Source organism: Leuresthes tenuis, unplaced genomic scaffold, assembly GCF_036924035.1.
Source record: "Leuresthes tenuis unplaced genomic scaffold, fLeuTen1.0.hap1 SCAF_17, whole genome shotgun sequence".
In the NCBI taxonomy this organism is placed as follows: Eukaryota; Metazoa; Chordata; class Actinopteri; order Atheriniformes; family Atherinopsidae; genus Leuresthes; species Leuresthes tenuis.
The window spans coordinates 3,270,456-3,294,043 of NW_027325371.1; the positions used below are offsets into that span (position 1 = coordinate 3,270,456).

At 41.2% G+C, this 23,588-nt stretch overlaps 3 protein-coding genes and 1 non-coding gene across 4 annotated transcripts in view; 2 read left to right on the top strand and 2 right to left on the bottom strand.

Moving 5' to 3' along the window:
• The first annotated feature begins 1,332 nt into the window (after positions 1-1,332).
• LOC140273229 (5-hydroxytryptamine receptor 3A-like) lies at positions 1,333-6,835 on the top strand. Its single transcript, XM_072368741.1, has 9 exons — positions 1,333-1,412; positions 1,504-1,667; positions 3,304-3,348; positions 3,438-3,547; positions 3,772-3,944; positions 4,036-4,196; positions 4,265-4,475; positions 4,546-4,689; positions 6,258-6,835. Exons 1-9 carry the CDS (start codon positions 1,373-1,375, stop codon positions 6,527-6,529), a joined length of 1,320 nt encoding a protein of 439 aa, XP_072224842.1. The 5' UTR covers positions 1,333-1,372; the 3' UTR covers positions 6,530-6,835.
• A 1,630-nt stretch (positions 6,836-8,465) lies between these two features.
• Positions 8,466-13,473, bottom strand: LOC140273093 (5-hydroxytryptamine receptor 3A-like). The gene is made up of 9 exons (XM_072368617.1): positions 13,411-13,473; positions 13,159-13,316; positions 11,859-11,903; positions 11,670-11,779; positions 9,661-9,833; positions 9,430-9,578; positions 9,148-9,358; positions 8,909-9,058; positions 8,466-8,743 (listed from the first exon to the last, which is right to left on the bottom strand). The coding sequence occupies exons 1-9, from the start codon at positions 13,448-13,450 to the stop codon at positions 8,466-8,468; spliced, it is 1,314 nt and encodes a 437-aa protein (XP_072224718.1). The 5' UTR covers positions 13,451-13,473.
• trnac-gca (transfer RNA cysteine (anticodon GCA)) lies at positions 12,110-12,181 on the bottom strand. Its single transcript has one exon. It is a non-coding gene; the product is annotated as a tRNA-Cys (tRNA).
• A 1,966-nt stretch (positions 13,474-15,439) lies between the features above and the next one.
• The window catches only part of tmem104 (transmembrane protein 104), a 78,521-nt gene continuing 70,372 nt past the window's right edge, over positions 15,440-23,588 (top strand). The window contains exons 1-4 of the mRNA XM_072368739.1: positions 15,440-15,689; positions 16,760-16,825; positions 17,473-17,594; positions 18,124-18,205. Coding sequence (XP_072224840.1) covers positions 16,781-16,825; positions 17,473-17,594; positions 18,124-18,205 — 249 coding nt within the window. The 5' untranslated portion in view covers positions 15,440-15,689; positions 16,760-16,780. The remainder of the gene's footprint in view (positions 15,690-16,759; positions 16,826-17,472; positions 17,595-18,123; positions 18,206-23,588) is intronic.

Below are 23,588 nucleotides of genomic sequence, written 5' to 3' on the forward strand. Positions count from 1 at the left end.
AATGTAAGCTGACTGCCAACAGAAGCAACCCTTTTAAGAACAAAGGGCAGCGATAAATGCTCCAAATCAGGAAGAGTTGGGACGATATGGAAAATTTGGGTAAAAAGACCTCCGTCCTCTTAGATCCGCTGGTCATGCAGCATTGAATATCTCATCTTATCACCCTGCTACTGAGAATACACTTTGGATACTCATTCTCCTAGCTTTAGCTTCTTCAGTGTACCTTCTCAGGTGGCTAACCCGAGCTGTGGGTCTTCTATGAGCAGTTTCCTCTGGTAGCTAACCATCTTCTCTCTGTATTGTCTTTATTTTGGCCTGCAGACTCCTTCTGCTCAGGGGTCACTTCTCTTTATTGGTCTTTGTGATGGTCCCAGTATTCATTCACAACTCTGTCCCCTAGTCTTGGTAAAGGGCCTTGCAGGTTCCAGGTGTCTTTCTTAGCTCCTGTTGCGTTAAAGCTACCAAAGCTTCGTGCCCATTCCCATCATCCTCTTCGAAAATTCCTTTTCCAAGCATTTGAACTCTGGGTTAGAGGTTATTTCTTCCAAAGGCCTTTGAGTACCCACTGATCTTCTGTTCCAAGGCTTATATACTTAAACATTTAGCTGTAATACTGAATGCTTGCCATGAACCAGTGATAACAGTATATTTGTGGTAAGGTAAGGGGTCTGAGACCCTTTCTCGATAGTAAAGTGTAAATAAAAGGGCTTCTAAATACAATAAAACTTCAGTTCAATAGTTGTGTCAGAGATCTGATGAAAACACACACTTCTCCTTGAAGTAAGAGATCTTAAGATCAGATTTATTGTCATGTAGCTACAGGAAATACACGAAATTACTCCTCCACATTCAACCCATCCAGTTGTTGAACACAACTCGGTGAGCATCGGGGTACAGTGCCTTGCTCAAGGGCACGACTGCCACCCCTCCAGCTGTCTTTTTGAGTGGTGAAAGTGGGAATCAAACCACTCTAACCACTGAGCCACGGTCGCCCACGTAAAAAATAAGGGGTCCCAACAGCAGAAAAGCCAGATAACTGACTCCTGGGTCCATCTTCTGGGGAAGTATCTGTAAAATGGGTTTTTCCCCGATGACCATGTGCGTTCCATCCATTCTCCACTGATTCTGCAGCCTGTTTGTTCGTGGCCTCACTTTTAAGAAAAGTGTGCACACTGAATAACTTTCCACTCCCCACTTACGTCACACTGAGATATTGACTTTTGCGGCAGCTGCAAAACAACAATAGAAATGTGCAGGTGATAGGTGTGCAGCTTAGATTATTAATCAACTTGCACTTTTGTGTTGCTGTGTTTGTCTAAGCAGCTGTACGAGTTAAAAGGCTTTACTGGAGCCGAGCTGAAGGCACACAGCCATGGCAGCCCTGAGGACTCTCACTTTTCTTGCTTTCGTTGGTGAGTTACGGCACGAAACCATCATTTTTAAACACGAGGTGATTTCAAGGAAATAACTGATTATTTTTCAGGGTTTGTTGCTTCCCTGCAGGTGTTTCCAGCAGCCACACTCAGGACTGCTCATACTACAGCCTACTGAAACACTTCGAACTGACGGCGTCAAATGAAGGCATAGAAATCCTGCGACCGGTGAAAAACTGGACGAGCACCACCCTCATCCATCTGGACATGCTGCTGTTTGGTATTTTAGACGTGGTAAGTCTCTCTGTTTTTAATACGCTGAGGAATAAACAGCTAACAGAACCGTTAAGTGTTTCAAAGCAGCTTTTTTAAGCATCAAAATGAGCAGCTACAACTGTTGTCTGCCCATAGACTTCATATAGGGGCAGATATTTACTTATTATACCAGATTCTGGTCAATATTAAACTTTTAAACAGGATTTTTTAACCCAAAATGCGCCGGTACATTCAACAAGTGGTTAAATCTTGCAGAAACCGGCCTGTATTTAGCATGTTTGAAGAAGAAAAAGAGACATTTGATAGAATAAATGAATAAAAGTCTTTTAAGAACATTTTATGTTTATTACTTATTAGTTAAGTTACTTATTAAATACTTTCACTTTTCACCTGAATGTATAAAAGCTGTTTAAAATCATTACCTGCTTCCATGGTTAATGATTTCATTTGCTGCTCAGTTTCTGCCGCCTGTGCTCTTAATATCCACTAAACTTTTTAATAAGATAAAACAATAAATATCAGCTGTAAATAACAGTTTTTGGATTTAAAATCACTCACAACAAAAAAAATAAATGAAAAATCAGGAATATTTTCAGTTATCAGTGTATTTTTATGTAACTGTTAGAAATATTTGAACTGTTTCTTGTATTTTAATTGCTCTATATTGCTACATATTGTTATCTTTATCCATCCATCCGTCGATTCATCCATCCATCCATCTATCCATCCATCCATCCATCCATCTATCCATCCATTTTCTATTCATCCATCCATCCATCTCCATCCATCCATTTTCTATCCATCCATCCATCCATCCATCTATCCATCCATCCATCCATTTTCTATTCATCCATCCATCCATCCATTTTCTATCCATCCATCCATCCATTTTTTATCCATCCATCCATCCATCCATCCATTTTCTATCCATCCATCCATCCATCCATCTATCCATCCATTTTCTATCCATCCATTTTCTATCCATCCATCCATCCATCCATCCATCCATCCATCCATCCATCCATCCATCCATCCATCCATCCATCCATCCATTTTCTATCCATCCATCCATCAATCCATCCATCCATCCATTTTCTTTCCATCCATCCATTTTCTATCCATCCATCCATCCATTTTCTATCCATCCATCCATCAATCCATCCATCCACCCATCCATCCATCCATCCATCCATCCATCCATCTATCCATTTTCTATCCATCCACCCATCCATCCATCCATCCATTTTCTATCCATCCATCCATCCATCCATCCATCCATCCATCCATCCATCCATCTATCCATCCATTTTCTATCCATCCATCCATTTTCTATCCATCCACCCATCCATTTTCTATCCATCCATCCATCCATTTTCTATCCATCCATCAATCCATCCATCCATCCATTTTCTGTACCAACCAAATCCAACTGTAGGGTCGTGGGGGGGGGGCTAGAGCCCATCCCAGCAGGGTGCACCTGGGCAGGTCACCAGTCCATCACAGGGCTTTAAATTTCCCACCGAGGGGGGAAAAAAAACCCAAAACTATCTGCAAGTGCAAATACAACCAGTTGATGTTTGTTTGAACCGATGCTTTTGAAGAAAAGAAGCTGTTTTTATTGAATATTTAATTAATTTCTGTTGATTGTCTGCAGGATGAGAAATTTCAAACTGTCACAAATTACGTCTGGATTCAGATGGTAAGATTCTGGCGTTAAGTTTACACCCGGGTCTCTGCTGAGTTCCCACATTCATCGACGTTTAACACCCCCGTTTTTCCCTTTCCAAGAAATGGAGTAATGAATTCCTAAGGTGGAATCCTGCAGAGTTTTGTGGGATAGACATGCTGACGCTGCCGAGAACCAAGCTCTGGATCCCAGACGTAGCTATTCAGGAGGAGTGAGTACCGAAACTGCAGTTTTTTGCATGTGTGTCGTCTTATTTAAAGAGATAAAGTTACCTCATGAGCCTCGAACAAGCGTAGTAAACCTAACCTGAATTTATAACGCAGTGATGGCTTCAATCTCAGAAAATACACAGATTATTGTCTGTATCAACAGAAGGAAATCTGCTGATGCTGTCACTGAAAAATGGCCTTTTTGTTCCCTTTCTGACCCCTGCAGTGCCTCTGATTCTGGGAGTATTCAGGAGGATCCACTGATCAGGTTGGATTCAAGCGGTTTGGCGTTTGCCAGTAAACGCCAGCGGCTGACCTACACCTGCCAGCTCAAACTCTTCTTGTTCCCTTTTGATGTGCAACAATGCAACATCACGTTTTCAACTTTGAGCTCGGACGGTTTGTTCCTCTAACCTTCTTCTCCATCTTAGAAAGCCGTGGAACAGCTGGTTTAACTGTGGTTTAACCTGTTTTTTTACTCTCTTTTCAGGGAGATTTGTTAAACTGACGACATTAACCAATGACGCAATCCTGACCTCACTTTCTGTGCAATTATCAATGACTCAAGGAGAATGGAAACTTCAAAGCATGAAAGTCCTGAAATATAATCTGACAGATGAACAGACGACCAGCAGCAAGCTTGTGTATATGGTGAGTAATTATTCAGATTGATTATTCCCTCCCTGCCCTCCTGGTCTCTAATCTGACTGTCGTCACAGGTCACGCTCGAGAGGAAGCCCATGCTTTACATGATCAACTTAGTAGTGCCGTTGTTCTTTCTGCTGGTCCTGGATTTGGCCTCCTTCTTCATCAGTGAAGCCCGAGGTGAAAAGCTGGGCTTCAAGGTTACCGTGCTGCTGTCCGTCTCCGTCTTACTGCTCATTCTTCAGGACATTTTGCCCTCTACCGAAGATGACCTGCCGGTGATTGGTGAGCAGGCCTCAGACCTTCTGAACTTGCTTTTGTGACATCACACTGACCGGTAATGTCTTCATTTCAGCACAATATTTTCTTGGAGTCTTTGCGATGATGTGGGTAAGTACCCTGGAGACCATGGCGGTGAGCTTTATCATGGACCTTGATGGTTACTGTGGAAAGAAGGCACAAAGTTCTGCAGATGCCAACGTGGATATTCAGTTGGAAGGTACATTTTCAGTAAATTCATATCTCTGAAATGCTAAAATTTCAATTATTATTATTCAGACCAATTCAATTGTTTGACCACAGTGGTAGCAGAGATTTTTTTTTTTATGTCGACCACATTCAAACGGGAGGTTCAACCTTATTTATGGCATGAAATACGTTCATCTGCTCACTGAGAACAGTTTGGTGAAAGTCGGCGTCCTTCTGAAGATATTTAGATAACTGGAGATCCATATAACGGAGTGAACGGGGCTTAGACGATGCTGCCTCTAAATAAGGCATTATCTGTCTTTATTTCACCAATACTTTAAGAAGAATGAATGAATGAACGTGTGCTATAGCTCTGTTAGCTCATAGCTGCTGTGTTGTTGTTATTGGGGGTCTATCGGAGCTTGGATGATGTCATCGCCGTGCACCGCTGCAGCACAGCTTATTTACTGCTCTGTGATGGTCAGTTATCTTCACACAGAGTTTGCGACTGCTAGTTTTGTGCAACAGAAATAACAACAACACGGCAGCTATGAGCTCATTCATTCATTTCTTTGAATTAAAACTTAAAATATTCACTAAAGGCCCATCAGTCCCACCTTAAAATTAAGAATTAAATTGTGTGTGACTGTGGAGAGAAAAAACTGAGCCATCCCTAACTATGAGCTTTATCAGAAAGGAAAGTTTCAGCCTGACCTTAAAGGTAGAGAGGGTGTCTGCTTCCTGAAGCCAAACTGGCAGCTGGTTCCACAGAGAGGGGCCTGATAACTGAAGGCTCTGCCTCCCATTCTGCTTTTAGGGGCCTGATAACTGAAGGCTCTGCCTCCCATTCTGCTTTTAGGGGCCTGATAACTGAAGGCTCTGCCTCCCATTCTGCTTTTAGGGGCCTGATAACTGAAGGCTCTGCCTCCCATTCTGCTTTTAGGGGCCTGATAACTGAAGGCTCTGCCTCCCATTCTGCTTTTAGAAACTCTGGGAACCACAAGGAAACCTGCAGCCTGAGAGCAAAGTGCTCTGTTGGGGAAATATCCAACTGTGAGATCTTTAAGATGTGATGGAGCTCGGTCATTAAGAGCTTTATATGTGAGGAGAAGAACCTTAAATTCTATTCTGAATCTAACAGGAAGCCAATGAAGAGAAGCTAAAACTGGAGAAACATGATCTCTGCTGTTAGATCTCATCAGAACTCTGGCTGCAGGGTTTTGTTTCAGCTGGAGGCTGTTTTAAGACAACTTTAACCTGCAGTTATACCTCCATAGCTTACAAACAAGATGGCGGTACAGTCCCGTCTTGGACAGATGGCGTGAAAAGGGCTAGTTTCAGAGGTGATGATCCTTACAAAAAGGTTGGATTCTTCGCTCTGGGTTGGGAATGAGTTGTTGCCTCAAGGGAGGAGCTTACATACATTTGTCCCTGAGCTGTGGGAAAGTCTTACATCAAAACAGCACAATTGATCTTCCTCTTATGGGTGTTTTGAACAGGTCCCACTAAAATTAGAGCCGCTGCTTGACATCTGAAGGCGCCAGTTCAGCTTTGGTCTTCATTATTCTGTTTGTTGTGTCTTCTTCATTCCTCTCACAGAGACTGTTGGAGATGAAGATAAAGACGTGGGTAAAACAGCGAAGAGTTGCCGTCCTTCGGATCCGCCCAACGACTACGATCTACTGAAGCTGATCCTGTATAAAGTGAAGGCAGTTCAACAGGAAGCCGAACATCAGGACAAGGACAAGACAAAGCCTGGACGCTTCAGAAGACTGGCTAAAATCTTTGACACTGCCTTCTTTGTCTTATATATCTTGGTTATTGTAGTTTTTATCATGTACATGATGATGTTGTGGAAAAATGTGATTTGATTTTTAATAATTCAAATCAACCTGGTCGTTGAAATAGAAAATGCATGAAATATTTATTTGGACTTTTTATCCCTATATTAGAGCTTTTATTGTTACGTTAAATAAAGTTTAGATGAGAATCTATATTTCAAATGTTACACATACAGTAACAGTCAAAAGTTTGGACACACCTACTTAATCAGAATTAAATTTATGGGCATCGTTAACAGCTTATTAGTTTTGTAACTGGAACAGTTGACATAAATCGCAAATTTGTGGTTCAGTTATGAATTTTTCTGCTTCAGAATAAAGTTGCTGCACAGAAAATATGTGACTGATTTGGTGATTATTCAAAGATTTAAGGTGTCATTGAGGGAAAAAGGTGCACGACTTCAACTTAACGCAGGAAAATAAATAATTTATACACTGTTGATATAGTAATTAAATTAGACATTCACTCGCTTTATTCTGCTAATTCACTTTCAGTTAAAGCAGATATTTTTCTAAATGCGTCACTTCTGGGTCTGACATCATTTACCACATGAAAAAGAAAAGAAATGCTTGTTTTAGTCATCAGTTCTGTTTGATGTACTTCGGATTCTATTGTTTATGGTTGATAATGGAGAAAGTAGGATTATGGTGGAAAACCTGACTCAGTTCTCAGCAGATTTTGTTGTTATCATGCAGCCCAGCCACAAAATAGGTTGTCCATCCATTATCTGGAGCCTATCCCAGCCATCATTGGGCGAAAAGGCAGGGTACACCCTGGACAGATCGCCAGTCCATCACAGGCCCACAGACAAAGACAAATAGCGACACACACTCACTCCTAGGGACAATCAAGAGACACCAATTAACCTAACATGCATGTATTTGGACAGTGGGAGGAACCCACGCATTCACGGGGAGAACATGCTAACTCCACACAGAAAGAACCAGCTGGGAATCGAACCAGGAACCCTCTTGCTCAACCCTCTTCTTCCACAGCACTAAACTGGTTTGAATAGTCCTTAAAATACATGGACTGCTTCTTGTCTATAGTTAATTATGCATCTGATTGGACAAAAATGACACGTGGAGTTCCTCAGGGTTCAATTCTGGAGCCTCTTTTAATTCTATCAATTGGTTTGTTAAATCTATTTTAAGTTTTTCCTGTATGTACGTTACTTGGAATAAATGACAAAATGTCAAAATCCAGAGGAGCTGGTTTCACTGCACGAATGTAATTGAGTTTTAAATATGTTTTTAAAAAGATATGCTTGATTGTAAATGCTGTGATTGACGCATTTACGCCCCCAAGTGGCCTGTGATGAATGTGGTGAATACGGTTTCTGACGTTTTGGTGTTTTAATTGATGTCATAGTTTAATTTTATGATATCTACATGTATGTATTACTTCCATATATGTATTACTAGCAATACAGATACAATGAACAATATAACTAAATTATGTCAGTTTAAAATATAAATGATTATTTTCAGTTATAATCCAATTTCATCTAATTAATCGTTTGATTTCAGTCTAAATCAGTCAAAACTATTACAGTTGTATTCATACAATAAGAATAAATATACATATTTACCTTCTATATGCTCCCACTTGCTCAGATTATTCGTAATTATGCAGATGACACAAACATTTACATCACAATTTCATCAGACGATTATAATCCCTCAAACAGACACTGATTAAGCGCAAATAAGATCAACAAACAAAGAAACAACTGGACGATCCAGAATACACTTCAGTCTTTGGTAATTGTCTTTGAATCAAAGGAAGAACAATAAAAAAAATAAGTTGCTGCCATCAAGATGAGCTGATATTTGCAAATCAATGCATTTTGCTCTTATCTACATTTTACGCAGCATCACTTTTATGGAATTATGTTTGTATATAAATTCATTTGTAAAACTCTCAGCCTGCTTTATTCTAGTATCAGTTTACTTGTATTCAACCTCAACTGAATACATTTGGCAACCAAACTGCAAAACTGAATACTTGAAAACTGACAACAGCAGTAAGATATATCACATAGAACACAGAATCAAATATTTCAGCTCGTCTGCCATAGCATCCGGGGCTTCTCTCGTCCCCGTTCTGACTTCTTCTGAGCTTCTGTCGAGCTGCCTTCACTTTGTTCAGGATTTGCCTCATCAGGTCGCCGGGCTGATCCGGAGGAAGGTTGCTGTCATCTGGTTTAAACTGGTCTCCTTCAGCAGGTTCTGTGAGTGAAACTAGGAGGAACATTTCAGCAGAGGTTAGCGACAGCAACTCAAATTCTCCCTGTTTTGGTAGGTATTTAAAACAGTTTTCCAATGAAAAAGTTTAGCAGATGAACAGAAAAATATATTTTTCCATCGAAACATTTATTCCCAGAGACGAGTTGGCTGAAAACTCACTTTTGTCACCGTTTGCTTCCAGCTGAATATCCACGACGGGGTTTTGCACTTTCTTATCACAACAAACATCAGAGTCCATCAGGAAGCCCACCAACATGGTCTCCAGGACACTTATCCACACCATCGTGAAGACTGAAACACAGTAGATGGCTAGAAAAAAAGGTGCAGAGACGTCAGAGAAAAGAGGAGCTCTTCAAAACAATGGGATCTCTGGTCTTTAGGCTTGGGAGGCTGCTTACCGATCATTGGCAGGTTTTCTTCGGTGGAAGGTAAAATGTCCTGAAGAATCAGCAGCAGCAGAAAGATGGACAGGAGCACCGTCACTTTGAAGTTCAGTTTCTCACCTCCGGCCTCACTGATGAAGAAGGAGGCCAAGTCCAGCACCAGCAGAAACAGCAGGGGAACGATTAGATTGATTATGTAAAGAAACGGCTTCCTCTGGAATACGACCTGTAAAAACAGTCTGTTTAATTGGAGATAAACACACTTATTGCTGATATTTTTATTACATATTTCCTTACCGAGTAGATTAATTTGGTTGTAGATGAATTGTTTTTGGTAAAATTGCGTTCGATCGTTTCTAAGCTTTTGAGTTTCCATTCTCCCTCAAATTGCAAGAACTCGTCAGGCAATCTCTTGAAGGTTGTGCCTGTAAGTTTGATTGATTCTTCTGTGCAGACAAGGAAAAAAAGCATTAAATAATTCCATGTTTTGATGTTTAAAAGAAAAGCTGATGATCTGATGTGACTTGCCATCAGACGACATGGAGGTAAATGTGATGTTGCAGCGTTGCACATCGAAGGGGAACAAGAAGAGGTTGAGCTGGCACGTGTAGGTCAGCCGCTGGCGTGCGTTTACGTGCACCAAACCGCTGGGATACAAGACGGCAAATGGATTCTTTTGGGTCGTCCCAATGTCAGAGGAACTGAAGGCAACAGACAAAACAACTTTACTTCTTTAAAACTGTCATTTTCTCTGAATAAAAGCAAAAGATTGTACAAATAATTTGCTATGAAAGAAAAAGAAGAAGAAAATATTCAAGTTCAACGTTAAAATCTGAGGTTTTGTGCATCAGGACATAAAAATAAAAGAAAATACAACCTCAGATGAACAACACATGACATGTTACACCGTGTCAGGATTTACTGAACACAAACTGAAGCAGTGTGAGAAAAAATAAGTGAACCCTTACTGCTTCCACAGGAATTAAGAGCTAAGAGGGTAAGAAGCAGCCAGGAGCTGCTGATCAATGCTCTGATTAACTGATCATCAGTCAGTGTGAGCAGCTCTATAAAAGCAGAAGTTTTGTCAGTTTAACACGATGCCAAGGAGGAAAGACACCAGAAATGATCTCAGAGAAGCAGCTGCTGCTGCCCATCAGTCTGGGAAGGGTTATAAGGCCATTTCCAGACTATCTGGAGTCCATCATTCTACAGAGAGAAAGATTATTCACAAGTGGAAAACATTCAGGACAGCTGTCAATCTTCCCAGGAGTGGACGTCCCAGCAAGTTCACCCCAAGGTGAAGAAGCCCAGAGCTACATCTCAGACTCTACAGGCCTCAGTTAGCATGTTAAAGGTTAAAGGTCACCCCAAGGTGAAGAAGCCCAGAGCTACATCTCAGACTCTACAGGCCTCAGTTAGCATGTTAAAGGTTAAAGGTCACCCCAAGGTGAAAAAGCCCAGAGCTACATCTCAGACTCTACAGGCCTCAGTTAGCATGTTAAAGGTCAAAGGTCATGACAGCACAGTTAGAAAAAGACTGAACAAGGATGGCTTGTTTGGAAGGGCTGCAGGAGAAAGCCTCTTCTCTCTAAAAAGAACATGGCAGCACAGCTTAGGTTTGCAAAGCTGCATCTGAACAAAGCTCAAGACTTCTGGAACAATGTCCTTTGGACAGACCAGAGCAAAGTGGAGATGTTTGGTCCTAATGCACAGCAGCACGTTTGGAGGAAACCAAACACAGCATATCAGCACAAACACCTCATACCAGCTGTCAAGCACGGTGGTGGAGGGCTGATGATCTGGGCTGGTTCTGCAGCCACAGGACCTGGGCACCTTGCAGTCATTGAGTCCACCATGAACTCCTCTGGATACCAAAGTATTCTAGAGTCAGATGTGAGGCCATCTGTCCCACAGCTAAAGCTGGGCTGAAACTTAATTTCCAGACTAATTAACCATAAAACCAGATTATGTTTCTTATTTCCTGTGTGAAGAAAACTTAGAATTCTCCTGATCACATGACTGTAAAGACAACACTAACAGTAAATCATAACCTGAGAGCCATAAAGGAAGATTTAAAACTCTTCAGAAATGGAGTTTTTGTTTGATATGGCAGGTTTAAATAAATCTAATTAGAACCGGTTTGGTCCTTGTTGGGTTTTAGCTCCACTTCAAATTAAACTTAAACAAACCAGATTCAGACAAAATGGACAGAAGCTAAAATGCACAACATGTTAAAATGATCTGGGTTTTGGCTGCACTCATGAAGTGTCTTTTCTTTTATTCTCTTCTTGTAAGCATTTACTAATCTTTGGTTTGGGTTAGGGTTAAAAAACCAACTTTTTTTGCATAATTTTATGCTAATTTCATCATCAGTTTACTTGTAAGATCATCAGAACTGATGTCTCATGCATTTTTCTCTGTTTTGTCTTTTCCAGTTTGGGGCAAAGACTTTTGCACGTCTCCTGAGGTAAGTTCACGGAACACCTTTCTGAATCCGATCACATGCACAAACTGCAGCTTTGATGGACAGCACTTACTCCTCTTGGATGGCTATATCTGGGGTCCACAGCATCGATCTCTTGACGGTCAACAAATCTATCCCACAAAACTCTGAGGAATTCCACGCCAGGAATTCATTTGTCCAATACTGCAAAAAGAAGGAAAGAAAAGGCTTCGTGTGACTACTTTTAATCAGACACCAGTGGGTGAAAGTGAGAGACTCTTACCATGTGGATGGAGATGTGAAGAGACACAGTTTGAAACTTCTCATCCTGCAGACAATCAGCAGAAATGTGGTTCACAACCAAAACAAACACATCTCATATTTATACCTGCAGATTATCAGAATCAGAGGAATTTATTGTCAATCAGGCATTACAACAATACATTGCAACAGATTGAAATGCCATTTATCTAACTCCAGTGTGTGAAGAAACATAAAGGAATTAGAATGGTTGCAGTAAAGACATATTTCACCAGGGGGCATCCGGATTTGAACCGGAGACCTCTTGATCTGCAGTCAAATGCTCTACCACTGAGCTATACCCCCACGTGTTTATCTAGAGCATTTTCAACTCTAAAACCGACCATTAATGAGACCATTAACAGTAGTTCACTTTTGTAGCAGAAGTATTTTTGGTAAACTGTACTGTAAACAGAAAGGCTCCAGCTGGGAATCCATCCTGGAACCCCGACTCTCCCTTCGCTTAATGGCATGAACTAACTTTGCATCCAAGGAAATCTCTTGTCAGTATTTGAATTTCAACAGAGCGGATGCTGATTGGACGGTTCCTGATCAGGCAACTGGAGCCAACCAATCAGAGGAGCAGAAGCAGAGTGAGTTTAACTGAAAACATGCAAATATAGAACCAAATAGTCTTCAGCAAGCCTTTTCATGGGGACTTAAAATGAATAAGAAGTAGTACTTTTAAGAGTATCCAGTACTGATAGCATTTAATGTTTCTACCAGCAACTTATATTGTGGTGTTATGGGTTGCTAAAACTGCATATATGAACTGTAACATGGTCATTAAACTGTGTCAGCTTTTAAGTGCATGGAGATAATCCAAGAAATCCTTTGCACAGCTCTCACCTGTGTGCATCTGCATTATATTCCTAATACTTTTCTCATCAGACGCTTGTTTTACAGTTTATCTGGAACTTTTAGGTTGAACCGGAACAGTCTAATGGAGGAGTTCTGCACCACAAGACCCAAATGTTTGTTATTACTGAAGACAAGTGCTGATTTACCTGTATACCAGGGCCTTTCTGAAGTATGAGGTGCTGTTAAAGTGTATCACATCATACATTGACTGTCATTCTCTAACTTCACCTGTACACACTGAAATAAACGGGTTGATAGAAATAGAATAAAGTCTTTATTTAATGTAATACAGTGTATTTTACTGAATAATTATTAACACGTGTTTCTAATGAACAGGTGTTTGATCAGCTGTCAGATGCAATCAGTGGAGTAAATAGTTTAAGTATAAAATGTAAAAATGCCTAATTTCCACGACTGCTTACCACATCTAAGATGCCATACAACAACATCTCCAGCTGGACGACAGTGGGGGTGGTCCAGTTTTTCACAGGTCGCATGATATCCAGAGCTTCATTTGATGTAGTCAAGTGTGTCAGGAGGCTGTTGTATGAGCAGTCTGAAGTCTGGCTGCTGGAAACACCTGGAGAGAAAAGATTTAAACTTTAATTCCACAGCAAAACACATAATCTAACCGATTTAATTTGCATTAATCAATGTTCAGCGCGGCAATTCACCAGCGAAGGCGAGAAAAGCAAGAGTCCTCAGAGCTGCCATGGCTGTTTGCCCTCAGCTCAGTCCCTGTAAACCCTTTTAAACTTTAGAGCTGTTTACACAAACACAGCTACGCAAAAGTGCAAACCAGACATCAATAGATCTTCTTAATTGGACTGTCAAAGTGTAAAGAAGCTGCTCTTTGTTCATGTGCGCTCTGGCAAGTGATATAAATCAAACAATCCGGAAAATTTTCTATTGTTGCTCCGCAGCTGCAGCAAAAGTCAATGCCTCTGACATCACCTGTGGTCAAAGGAAAACAAACTCGTGTTTTTATTTCAAAATTACTAGAAAAATGTAAAAAAAAAAAACTGAATAAGCATTAGAGAGACATCTCACTTACTGCTGAGCTGAATGGGCTTCAGACATTTTGAGGTTTACAACACGCACACGTTCAAATATCCTGATCATCAAATTAAAAGTCACAGTTTACAGATTTTCACTCACTAAATTACCCCTAATAGTCCAAAAAAATAACAAATGCACCAAAAAGAAAAGAGATAAAGCGTGTGCAGAATATCGGGCCTGTTCAGGAGCGTAAAGTGAACCATTTAAGTTATTTATCTTGAGAAAAACAGCTTTTTTTTAAAAAGTAGCCTCAAACTCCACAAAACATGGTTTGGTATTTATTTCACGAACAATGTGTGTGACAGCCTGATGTCTGCAGTCCTGAAAATCATAACAATCCTGTTTTTCTTAGAAAGTCATGCTAATTTAAACTGTTTTCCAGTCTATATGATAGTGTAATGCTATCCCCTCATTTTGGCTTAGTTTACAGGTTTGTATGCTTTCTGGGAAGCAGACACATTTTGGTCTGATCTGGGCTACTTTCAGCACCTGTGGCTCAGTTTCAGACCTGGCATCAAGTCCGTATTATATCTTTTTTATATTTATTCTCCCCGTGTGACCGTTCAGATCGTTTTCTGTGTATTAGAGGGCTGCATTGTGATTGGGTCCCACCGGGTCCCGCGGGACCCAACTCAAATCTCGCGAGAGAGAGAAAAAACTGCGGGATCGGGATGTATCCTAGCAACAGGTTGTCGATAAAAGATGTGGAAATTAAGCTCAAAGAAGGTTTTTACAGCATAAAGACAAAGCAAGGCAAGTCTGACATTTGGAGAATTTCTCAATTGTCCATGAATTTCTTTATTAATAGCCAATAAAATGACGCGTTTCCTCCTGCGGTAGAAGACACTAAATCAATGCATTTCTATTATTGTGCGGGCATAAATTCTCAAAGTTTTGCGGGAGCGAGATGAAGAAAACAGTCCCGGCTCTTCTGTGTATTTTAAAATAACTTAACAAAGCGCTCTAGTGTCGTATGAGTATGTTAATTCAATTTCTGTACAGAGATATGTAGAGCTATGTGAATTTCTTTGACATTAAAAGTATGTTTTGTTACAGTCAAAGTTATACTGCAGTGATTCTTGAAGCTTTATTTTATGTGTTATAAGTATATGAGGGCCTTGAGAAAGTGCCCCGGGGTCCATTGTGCATTAATCCCTGCATGGCATGTGTTGTTTTGGGCTAATCTAGATGTCATAAACTGGCTAAAAGATGAAAGGAAATGCAGATTTGGACTTTGACTGTGTCTGGTGGAATTGTTACTGAGTCTTCATTAGTCTAATGCAAATCTGGTCCACATTGGGGATATTTGCTGGGTGGGATGTTATGTTGGTTACTGGAAGTAACTCTAATTCTGTGCTCTATAGGGGTAAATATTCTTCAAATGATAATCAGAGATTATTTTAAAAAAACACATCCACTGTACTTGGAAATTTTATTTCTTAATTAGTTTAGTTTTATATTAGATACCTTTAAACATTCAAAACCCAATACATTTGATTGACTTTTTAATCTTTAACAAAATAATACAAACAAATAAGCAAATCAATCAATAAATGAATAAAGTAAGTAATCGCGAAAGAAAGGGAAAAGCTTTTATTATGAAGGTACCCACCGGAAGTCATGACTTTTACAGGAAGTCGTGTTCATGCGAAGGTTGGTCAGCTGGTTGTTTAGTTCACAGCTGTATGAAGCTAAGTGTTTGAGCTTTGCTGGCCCATTGAAATGTGTTTTGTCTTTATTTTTACTTTTTATTCCAAATTTCTGACAACGAAGCAGCCCATGTTGGCTGCACGTGACGGCGTACGTTTATTCGGCTAGCTGGCTGGTACTGGTCCCACTGACAGCTCCTGCTAGCCCAGAGGCTAAATTAGCAAGAAGACTGGATAGAGGGAGGGTGAGTAGTGTTTACTTGTGTGTCTGCAACGACACCGGTGCTAATAGTTGCAGGAAAACCCGTTCAATCCCGTTAGAAAACATCACTGCTAAACTTTAGTAAATTGTGTTAGCTGTGCTAGCATAGCGTTGTCGGGTGTGTTGCTAACAGTTCAAACTGGGACACAAAAGGGTGTTTTTCACATCAGAAAATAACAAAATGAACGATACAATAATAAATGGCTTACTGAATATATCTGATAAAGTAATGCAACAAATAATCATCATGATGCAAACAACTAGTATGCAATGAAAGCTGCTTTTAAAAGGACGAGACTGTACAAATACACTAAATTAGTCATGATTTTACATGTAGTCAGGAATGTTTGGCCCAGATATGGCCCACATTTAAGAATAGAATAGATTCATGTCCCAAATCCTACCTGGTTGTTAACTTTTGGGTCACATCTGGCTTATATAACTCTTGCTTTAACTCAGGTTAGGCTCTGGTGCTAAACCTTAAGCCACATAACACTGGACAGGGTCAAAAGTGAGCCATAACAGCCAAAAGTTACCATATAGATAGTCTGGAATTAATGAGATTTTGCTTGTTTTTTGTGCGTGTCTACGAGGCAAACACAGTAAATAACATTTCAACTTGTATTATTTCACAATCTACTTTCAAAAGAAAATTTACACACGTAGGTTTGACCACATTTCATAAAATACCGACTTTTATTTGATATTAAATGACTTGCAGACAAGTTCTAAACTGAGTAATTTAGTTATTCTGTCAGTTTTTTGGTAAGAATTGATGAAAGAGCAGTGAAATACACTCACTAACAATTACATGAATATGATGGCGCTGAAAGTTATTTAGAGTTATTGGAAAATAACAGCAGCACTTTAGAATAAACAGGAAAAGTGACCTGGAGTTCACTGCTTTGGCCTCTTTTTTTATGCTAATGCTATTTAATATAAGGTCGAGACCTGCATTAAGACCCACCAACATGAATTGGAGGCTTGCACTGCCTCTGGAACCACAATACCCATAATAACAGGTGAAAATGACGTTTTTATTTGTCTCTTCAGCTTCGAACGCAGTCACCAACCATGGCGGGCGGGATCACAGACACCGGAGAACCGTACTCAGCATTTGTGAGTACCGTGCAGCTCGTTTTATGAGTTCTGTTTAAACTCTTTAACACCAGACGCATGCTTTAATTTCTTGTTTTTGGGAAAGCTCTGTGAGATCGTCGGTGGTCATCGAATTCCTGGATTCAAAGTCCACACGAGATGCTTCTGCATTTTCTTGTCACATGTCTTGAATCACACACCAACCTTTATCCTGTTACAGCTCCTCATATATGTGTTAATGTGTTACCAGACAAGCTGAGGTCTGGTACGTGTGAAATTGCAGAGAAAGATGAGGAGGAAGCTTGACATCCTCTTTTTATTATCTGCAGACATCAGTCCGTTGCTCCGCTGCCTTTGCTGACTTCAGCATGGTCAGATGTTTTTTCCAGGAAGCGAAAGCTTTGAATCATTGAGGCACTTTGCTACCCGATCAGGAAGTCTGACCTAATTAGTCGGGCTGTCTTCGGTTGATTCAATCACATGCTGATGAGAAACTGATACATCAGAGCCTGAGATTGAACCCTTATTGATTAGGTAACCCATTAGTTTAAGATGCTGGCAGATAAAGAGCTCTTTGCAACAGACAATTAAAAGGTGGAGGTGGAAATAAAAGGCAGCAGTCATGTTAAACCTTTACTGTTATTCACCCTCCATGGTTCCCTCTCCAGGTGGGGTTGGTGTACATGTTTAATCTGATTGTGGGAACAGGCGCTCTGACGATGCCCAAAGCCTTCGCCGCCGCCGGCTGGGTGGTCAGCTTGGCGCTCATCTCCTTCTTAGGATTCATGAGGTGAGTCTTTGACTGTTCCCAGCCTCCTCACCACCTTACTCTGATTTGATGAGCTTGTTTGGCAGATTCACATCCCATATTTGCATTCTTTTAGTGTTTCTTTTGCTCTTTAACGTCTGTTTATACATGATGTTTGCAAGGTCAGTCATGTTGCCTTCTTAAGTGAACTTACAAGTAATTTTAAAGAGTATTTTCAGAATAATTTGGTTCTGAAAGTGACAGATCGAAGCATAAAATAAGAATATAAAAGCAATGATTAAGTTAACAGCAGGAACAGTTGAATAATTCATTTAAAAGTTCCACTTTGCTGATGCAAACCTTAATAAGCTGAGAAGGGAATTAAAGCGATGAAGAAACTTCATCTATTTTACATTAAAGTTACTTTTGGAAAGGCAGATTTCCTGTTTTCATCGTAATTCTTGCAGTGAAACCAGTGGATCCGTCAGTTTAAGAGGATGCTGATGAAAATGATTCATTTAAACTCTTTAACCTGTGCATCCTCTAACCTCCCGGTGCCCCCCCCCATCAGCTACATGACCACCACCTTTGTGATCGAGGCGATGGCGGCGGCCAACGCTCAGCTACGCTGGAAGCGAAGGGAGCAGGAAGAGGTGAGATGTCTTTAATAGGATGTTGGCTGGACACAATCTAACCTCTAACCTCCAGGTCAGTGGGAGTCTCTCCAAGTCTATTCGAACCCCGCAGGCTAAAAAGCAGAAATCACGAATATATCTCCGGTTGTTAGCTGCGTTTAATGTGTTTACGGCTCTTTAAAGCCGCCTTAAAGGAGAGATTCTTCTGTGTTTAATTCAATTCAATTCAGTTTTATTTATAAAGCGCCAGATTACAACAATTGTCATCTCAAGGCACTTAAATAAGAAAGTCCAATTCAAGCCAATTGGAATTCAATTCATTGTAATCATAATCCAATTAATTCATATGGAGCCAATTCAAAAATAATATCCGAGCTAAGGAAACCAACAGATTGGACCGAAACTTGTCTTCAGTCCAATCTCCCGTCCTGAGCCTGAGGGACTGTGGAAAGGAACGAGTCCCTTTAACAGGAAGAAACCTCTGGCAGAACCAGAACCAGGAAGAAACCTCTGGCAGAACCAGAACCAGGAAGAAACCTCTGGCAGAACCAGAACCAGGAAGAAACCTCTGGCAGAGCCAGAACCAGGAAGAAACCTCTGGCAGAACCAGGAAGAAACCTCTGGCAGAACCAGGAAGAAACCTCTGGCAGAACCAGACTCAGGAAGAAACCTCTGGCAGAACCAGAACCAGGAAGAAACCTCTGGCAGAACCAGAACCAGGAAGAAACTTCTGGCAGAACCACAACCAGGAAGAAACCTCTGGCAGAACCAGAACCAGGAAGGGTGGCCATCTGGCTCGACCAGCTGGGGTTTGAGAAGACGGAAAAGAGGGAAAAGAGGGGGGAAAAACACCATAACAGCATTCAAAGGATACCTGCTGGAACAGGGAAACACAAGTTAATAACCACAATAATGTCACATGGACATAAAATCAATTGTGAAATTAAACGGGGAAAAGAGAGCAAAGAGAGGAAAGGTGTGACAGATGAGGTCCCCCAGCAGCCTAAGCCTATAGCAGCTTAACTATGGGATGTTTCAGGATTACCTGAGCCATCCCTAACTATAAGCTTTATCAGAAAGGAAAGTTTTAAGCCTAATCTTAAAAGTGGAAAGGGTGTCTGCTTCCCGGACATTTACTGGCAGCTTATTCCACAGAGAGGGGCCTGATAACTGAAGGCTCTGCCTCCCATTCTGCTTTTAGGGGCCTGATAACTGAAGGCTCTGCCTCCCATTCTGCTTTTAGGGGCCTGATAACTGAAGGCTCTGCCTCCCATTCTGCTTTTAGGGGCCTGATAACTGAAGGCTCTGCCTCCCATTCTGCTTTTAGGGGCCTGATAACTGAAGGCTCTGCCTCCCATTCTGCTTTTAGGGGCCTGATAACTGAAGGCTCTGCCTCCCATTCTGCTTTTAGGGGCCTGATAACTGAAGGCTCTGCCTCCCATTCTGCTTTTAGGGGCCTGATAACTGAAGGCTCTGCCTCCCATTCTGCTTTTAGGGGCCTGATAACTGAAGGCTCTGCCTCCCATTCTGCTTTTAGGGGCCTGATAACTGAAGGCTCTGCCTCCCATTCTGCTTTTAGGGGCCTGATAACTGAAGGCTCTGCCTCCCATTCTGCTTTTAGGGGCCTGATAACTGAAGGCTCTGCCTCCCATTCTGCTTTTAGGGGCCTGATAACTGAAGGCTCTGCCTCCCATTCTGCTTTTAGGGGCCTGATAACTGAAGGCTCTGCCTCCCATTCTGCTTTTAGGGGCCTGATAACTGAAGGCTCTGCCTCCCATTCTGCTTTTAGGGGCCTGATAACTGAAGGCTCTGCCTCCCATTCTGCTTTTAGGGGCCTGATAACTGAAGGCTCTGCCTCCCATTCTGCTTTTAGTTTTAGTTTAGTTGAAAGTACACTTTTAAGTATTTTACAGTCAATTTCTTATGTAACGTCTCTATTCTACATTTGTTTGTGATAACAAAGAGTTCAACATTCGTCTCTTGTGAACAGTTTTATATGCAGTCAGTCTTTATTTGTGAGGCTTCATGATATTTTCTGCTGTAGTTCTGTTTGCATGGATGTATTTTTGCGGTACAGCCATTAAATCCAGACAGCTAGACTCTCTGTAAAGGTTGGACGGTTGGATGGTTTTTAATCTTCTTCTCAGGAGAAAGTTTAGATAAAACGCATCATATCAGCTTTCCTTTGTTACCCGAAGTCAGAAAAAGCAGAGATGTTGATGACAGAAGAAGGGGAAATTTGACTTATTCTGTAAATCCGTCAATATTGGAGGGTTAGTGGCTTAAGTTAGAGCGACACAACCTCTGATTACGATGCCATGACTGCTCTTCCTGTTCAGAAGCCAGAGATAACGTGTTTTATTTCGTTATTTTTTTACATCGCTGATAGTTTGACCTACAATATCTTGTTACACCTGCGAGAAAAGATGGAGAACAGTTGTTATCAGAGAAGACGAGTTAATACAGTTTGCTTTTCTTTGATTGGAGTAAAATTTTTAGTATTTAAAGTATTTAAAACTGCCGCCCGATTGTTCCGGACAATATTCCAAATGTGGCCTAAACCTGAACCAGTATTGATGTTTCTTCCTTTCTTTTTTACCTCGGCCTTTCTAAGTTGTCTAAAACAAATTTTACATTGATAAAATTTGTTCTTATTGATCACTTCCAGTCTATGAACCGGTGGGCGAAAGTGCATCCAGATATTTAACTTCAGGTGTTCCAGTCACTTCCACAGCCACAGGTGCATAAATCCAAGCAGCTCAGTGAGTTCCAGCGTGGTGCCGTGACAGGATGCCACCTGGGCAACAGGTTTCCTCGCTGCTAAATGTTCCACAGTCAGCTGTCAGGGGTTTTATAACAGAGTGGAAGCGACTGGGAACGACAGCAGCTCAGCCAGGAAGTGGTCGGTCATATAAAATGACAGAGCGGGGTCAGAGGTCACCGACTTTCTGCAGAGTCAGTCGCTACAGACCTCCAAACTTCATGTGGCCTTCAGATTAGCTCAAGAACAGCGCAAAGAGAGCTTCACGGAATGGGTTTCCATGGTAACTGCATCCAATCCAAGTGTAATGCAAAGCGTTGGATGCAGTGGTGTAAAGCTGCCGCCGCTGGACTCTAACAGAGACGCGTTCTCTGGAGGGACGAATCACGCTTCTGATGGAGGAGTCTGGGTTTGGCGGTTGCCAGGGGAACGGTGCTTGTCTGACTGCATTGGGCCAAGAGTAAAGTTTGGTGGAGGAGGGATTATGGTGTGGGGCTGTTCTTCAAGAGCTGGGCTTGGCCCCTTAGTTCCAGTGAAAGGAACTCTGAATGCTTCAGATACCAAGAGATTTTGGACCATTTCATGCTCCCAACTCTGTGGAAACAGTTTGGGGATGGACCCTTCTTGCTCCAACATGGCTGCACAAAGCAAGGTCCATAAAGACATGGATGAGCCAGTTTGGTGTGGAAGAACCTGACCTCAGCCCGATAGAACACCTTTGGGATGAATCAGAGCAGAGACCGTGAGCCAGGCTTCTGTCCTTCAGGAAGAATGGTCAAAAGGTCCCATAAACACCCTCCTAAACCTTGTGGAAAGCTTTCCCAGAAGAGTTGAAGCTGTTCTAACTGCAAGGCCAACGTCATATTAAACCCTACGGATTAAGAATGGGGTGCCACTTAAATTCGTATGCGTGTAAAGAATGATGAGCCAATACTTTTGGCAGTATATTGTATCTATATACATTATATTTGGACTTTTTGGGTAACGGTAACGGTATAAATCATCTGACTATTGAGTATTCACGTTTTAAAGCCTCCCCTCTTTCTCTCGGAAGTCATATTTTTTGTATTTGAGGGGTTGTTGGTATTTTATGGCCCAATCGTAGCACAATTTAAATCTACCTCTCGGTTTCCACCCTTTAAAAAAAACCCAATGTGGATGAAGTCGTTATAGAACTTTACTCCATTATTAGGGGAAAACGGTCAAGTCTTAAATCATTTTTACTCTGAGAAAAAGACCTGGAAATGGTTCAGCCTTTGATGTTTGTTCCCCTCTCGGGGCAGAAGTCATCAGGCTTAATGCTCCGGGGTTTCCTCTTCGGTTCTTATGATCCTGTGGACGATAGCCCGGCTCTCACTGAGCCTCGAACGCCCGGCATTGATTCACGGCGGTTGTGTTCCTCGGCATTTTCCTCCCACATAAAGGAAAACAATGGAGGGATAAAACTGGAAATGTGTGGCCTTTTTTTCTATCTGCTTCAGTGAAACCTATTAACATCAGGATTGCCTTTTTTCCTTTGCAGCGAGGCATCGTCAGATATGGTTCCACATACTTTTATTAGGCAAAAACATGCGCTAGAGAGCAATCCATCTGCTGTACTGTGTGTTGGGATTGGTTAAAGCTGGTTTAAATGGACATTCAGACGCATTTTAAATGATTTATCTCTAAAATCTCTCCGACTTGCAGTTATTTGTTCAAAATGTCAGATAATTGGTTGCCTTGAATCTGCAGCAAGATGATGTTCTGGTTGATGGATGTCTGAAACGGTTGAGGGGGTTTGATTGCCTTCTGTTGGAATTGTAGGAACAATGTGACTGGATTTGATATATCAACACTGAACATAAAGCTCCATCATGGAGTATTACATTACATTAGATTAATTTAACATGTTGGGAGGCAGCATGCGGCTCAGATCCTCACCCAAGTATACTTTGACACGTAGACCGGGTTAAATAGAGAGATTTATGTGTCTTTTTTACTTAAAAAGCTGTCAAATTCATGGTGTAAAAATGCAAAGTCGCTGTTCAGATGCAGTTTAGTCTGTAAAACAAGTTAATAAAGTAACCTGCATCAGTTTGAAAAGCCATGTGTGTGAAAACAGGAAATATTTACAGCATCTGCAAGCATGAAACGAGCATTTCTGTTCCATCAGGTCCTTTTCTGAAAAGCAAACCTGACGCTTGTTACATAAGAGGGCTGGAAAGCACATTTGTGCACAAGTTATACTATAGAAATGCTGCTCTGTGAGGATGGAGCTTCATGTTTTTAAATGTGTGGCTTTCAGACTAAATGCTTTCACGAGTTTCCGTAATATTCAGTACAAACCACATCTTTACCTTCAATTTATTTACTCCTGTGTTACTCATGCTGTCCTTTGAATATTCATAACAGCAGTTTCCAGGCATATTAAAGTTTTAAAGCCTTGAAAACACTCCCTGCTTTTCTTGTATTTCTTATATTTGAAAGGCTTTAGGTATTTTATGGCCCAATCCGAGCACGATTTAAATGTGCCTCTTGCCTTCCACCGTAAAAGAAGGTCATTATAGAACTTTACTCCATTATTAGGGGAAAAGTCTTAAATCATTTTTACTGTGAGAAAAAGACCTGGAAATGGTTCAGCCTTTGATGTTTGTTCCCCTC